General features: G+C 52.8%; 1 protein-coding gene across 1 annotated transcript in view; it reads left to right on the forward strand.

Annotated features, from left to right (window-relative positions):
• Positions 1-684, forward strand: part of SIX1 (SIX homeobox 1) — a gene marked incomplete at its 5' end in the record, with an annotated part of 1,879 nt that extends 1,195 nt beyond the window's left edge. The window contains one exon of the mRNA XM_009891221.1: positions 396-684. Within this exon, the coding sequence (XP_009889523.1) occupies positions 396-684 (289 nt within the window). The remainder of the gene's footprint in view (positions 1-395) is intronic.
• Positions 685-1,734: the final 1,050 nt, after the last annotated feature.

Consider the following 1,734-nt stretch of genomic DNA (forward strand, 5'->3'; position numbering starts at 1 on the left):
TTTTTGTCTCCTCCAGCAACCTCCTCACCGAGCTTCCTACTGAAACTCCCGCACCCTGCTCGTCCCCGGGCCGCGCTTTCATTTCTAATTAAAAAGAGAAAAATCGCTCCCCTGAAATACCCCCCTCCTGCAACTTTTCCTCCTCGCCTAAATTATCAGGCTGTGCGGTGTGCTCCTATTTATAGGAGGGTAAAAAGAAATGGGGACGATTCCGTTATGAAAATATTAGGGGCTTTTTTTTTTTTTTCTTTTTTTTTGTTCCCCGCGGGGAGAGGCATCTGCTCCCACGATGAAATGAACCGCGAAGGATTTACGGGGGGTATCAGCGCTGCGTCCATCCCCGGCGCCTCCCGCCTGCCCTAACATCCCCGTTGCGTTTTCTTGCCTTTCCTCAGGGAGAACACGGAAAACAACAACGCGGCCACCAACAAACCGAACCAACTCTCGCCTCTGGATGGGAGCAAACCCCTCATGTCCAGCTCCGAGGAAGAATTTTCTCCTCCCCAAAGCCCGGATCAGAACTCGGTCCTGCTCTTGCAGGGGAACCTCAGCCACGCCAGGAGCTCCGGCTACTCCCTGAGCGGCTTAGCTGCATCCCAGACCCCTCACAGCCTCCAAGGCCACCAGCTCCAGGACTCGCTGCTGGGACCCCTCACGTCCAGCCTGGTGGATCTGGGATCCTAAAGGCCCGCGGCGGGTGGCTGGAGGAACGGGAGAGGAGGTTCTGCTTGGGGACACAGGCTGTGGGTTGTACATAGAGGACAGCACCCGGTTTTACAGCTCACCCGCTGATTTTTGACGGGACTCTCGGCTCTTTCACACAACCCCACATCGGCTCCTGGTCCAGTTCCCTCCCAGCGTCTCCCTCTATCACCATGATTTTTTTTTGATTCTTTTTTTTTTTTTTTTCCCCGCGTAGCCAAAAGCAGCGAGCGGCAGAAACCCTCAGCCCTTCGAGTTCAAAGGACCTGGTCCCAGCGGGAATTACAAAAAAGAAAAAAGAAAAAAAGGAAAAAAAAACCCCAAAAAATAAAACACCAACAACCAAACCCAGCTGGATCCGATTGCACCCAAATAAATCCCAGCCCTGCAGGCGCGGTGGGGCACGGGTGGCCGGTGCATCCCTGCTGCTGCCCAGTCGGGTCCCCGTGGGGCCGGAGAGGAGCTGGGACGGAGGCAGAGGGGAGTGAACCGCTGTACCGAGCCCTGTGGTGTAGCGGGAGGAGGGAGGGAAAGTTACGTTTACATTTTTCATTTTTAGCCTTACCAGAAAGATTTCGATGTAGTTTAAATTAAAAGAAAGAAAAAAAAAAAGGCAAAAGCTGCAGTATTAGAGTTTTAACAAGTGCCTATGTCTTATTGCGGCTGTGAGAGGCGGTTAGCGAGCAAGCTCCCGTGGGCCCGTGCTCCTCCCCGGCTTCCTTCTCCTCCGTGGTGAAATGCATCGATGTGGCTAAAAATTAGGATAATAATAATAAAAAGTTGACGGCAGTTTCCTCCTGAACAAGTATTTCTCGGGCTGTGCCACCGGCTCCACGTTGCCTTCTCCTGCCTGTCCCTGCTCGCCACCTTCCTCCGTCGGCTTGCGGAGAGCCCATGGACGACGCTGTCTGTCTCGAGTATTTGTTACCGAAAATCGCATGTGCTTTCAGGTTTATTTTCTATTGTACCTAAACAGTCTAAATTAAACAACGCTGATGGCAGAACACCCAGGCTGCGCTGTTCTTTGCCGCG

This window comes from Charadrius vociferus, unplaced genomic scaffold, assembly GCF_000708025.1.
Source record: "Charadrius vociferus isolate BGI_N301 unplaced genomic scaffold, ASM70802v2 scaffold308, whole genome shotgun sequence".
Taxonomy (NCBI): domain Eukaryota; kingdom Metazoa; phylum Chordata; class Aves; order Charadriiformes; family Charadriidae; genus Charadrius; species Charadrius vociferus.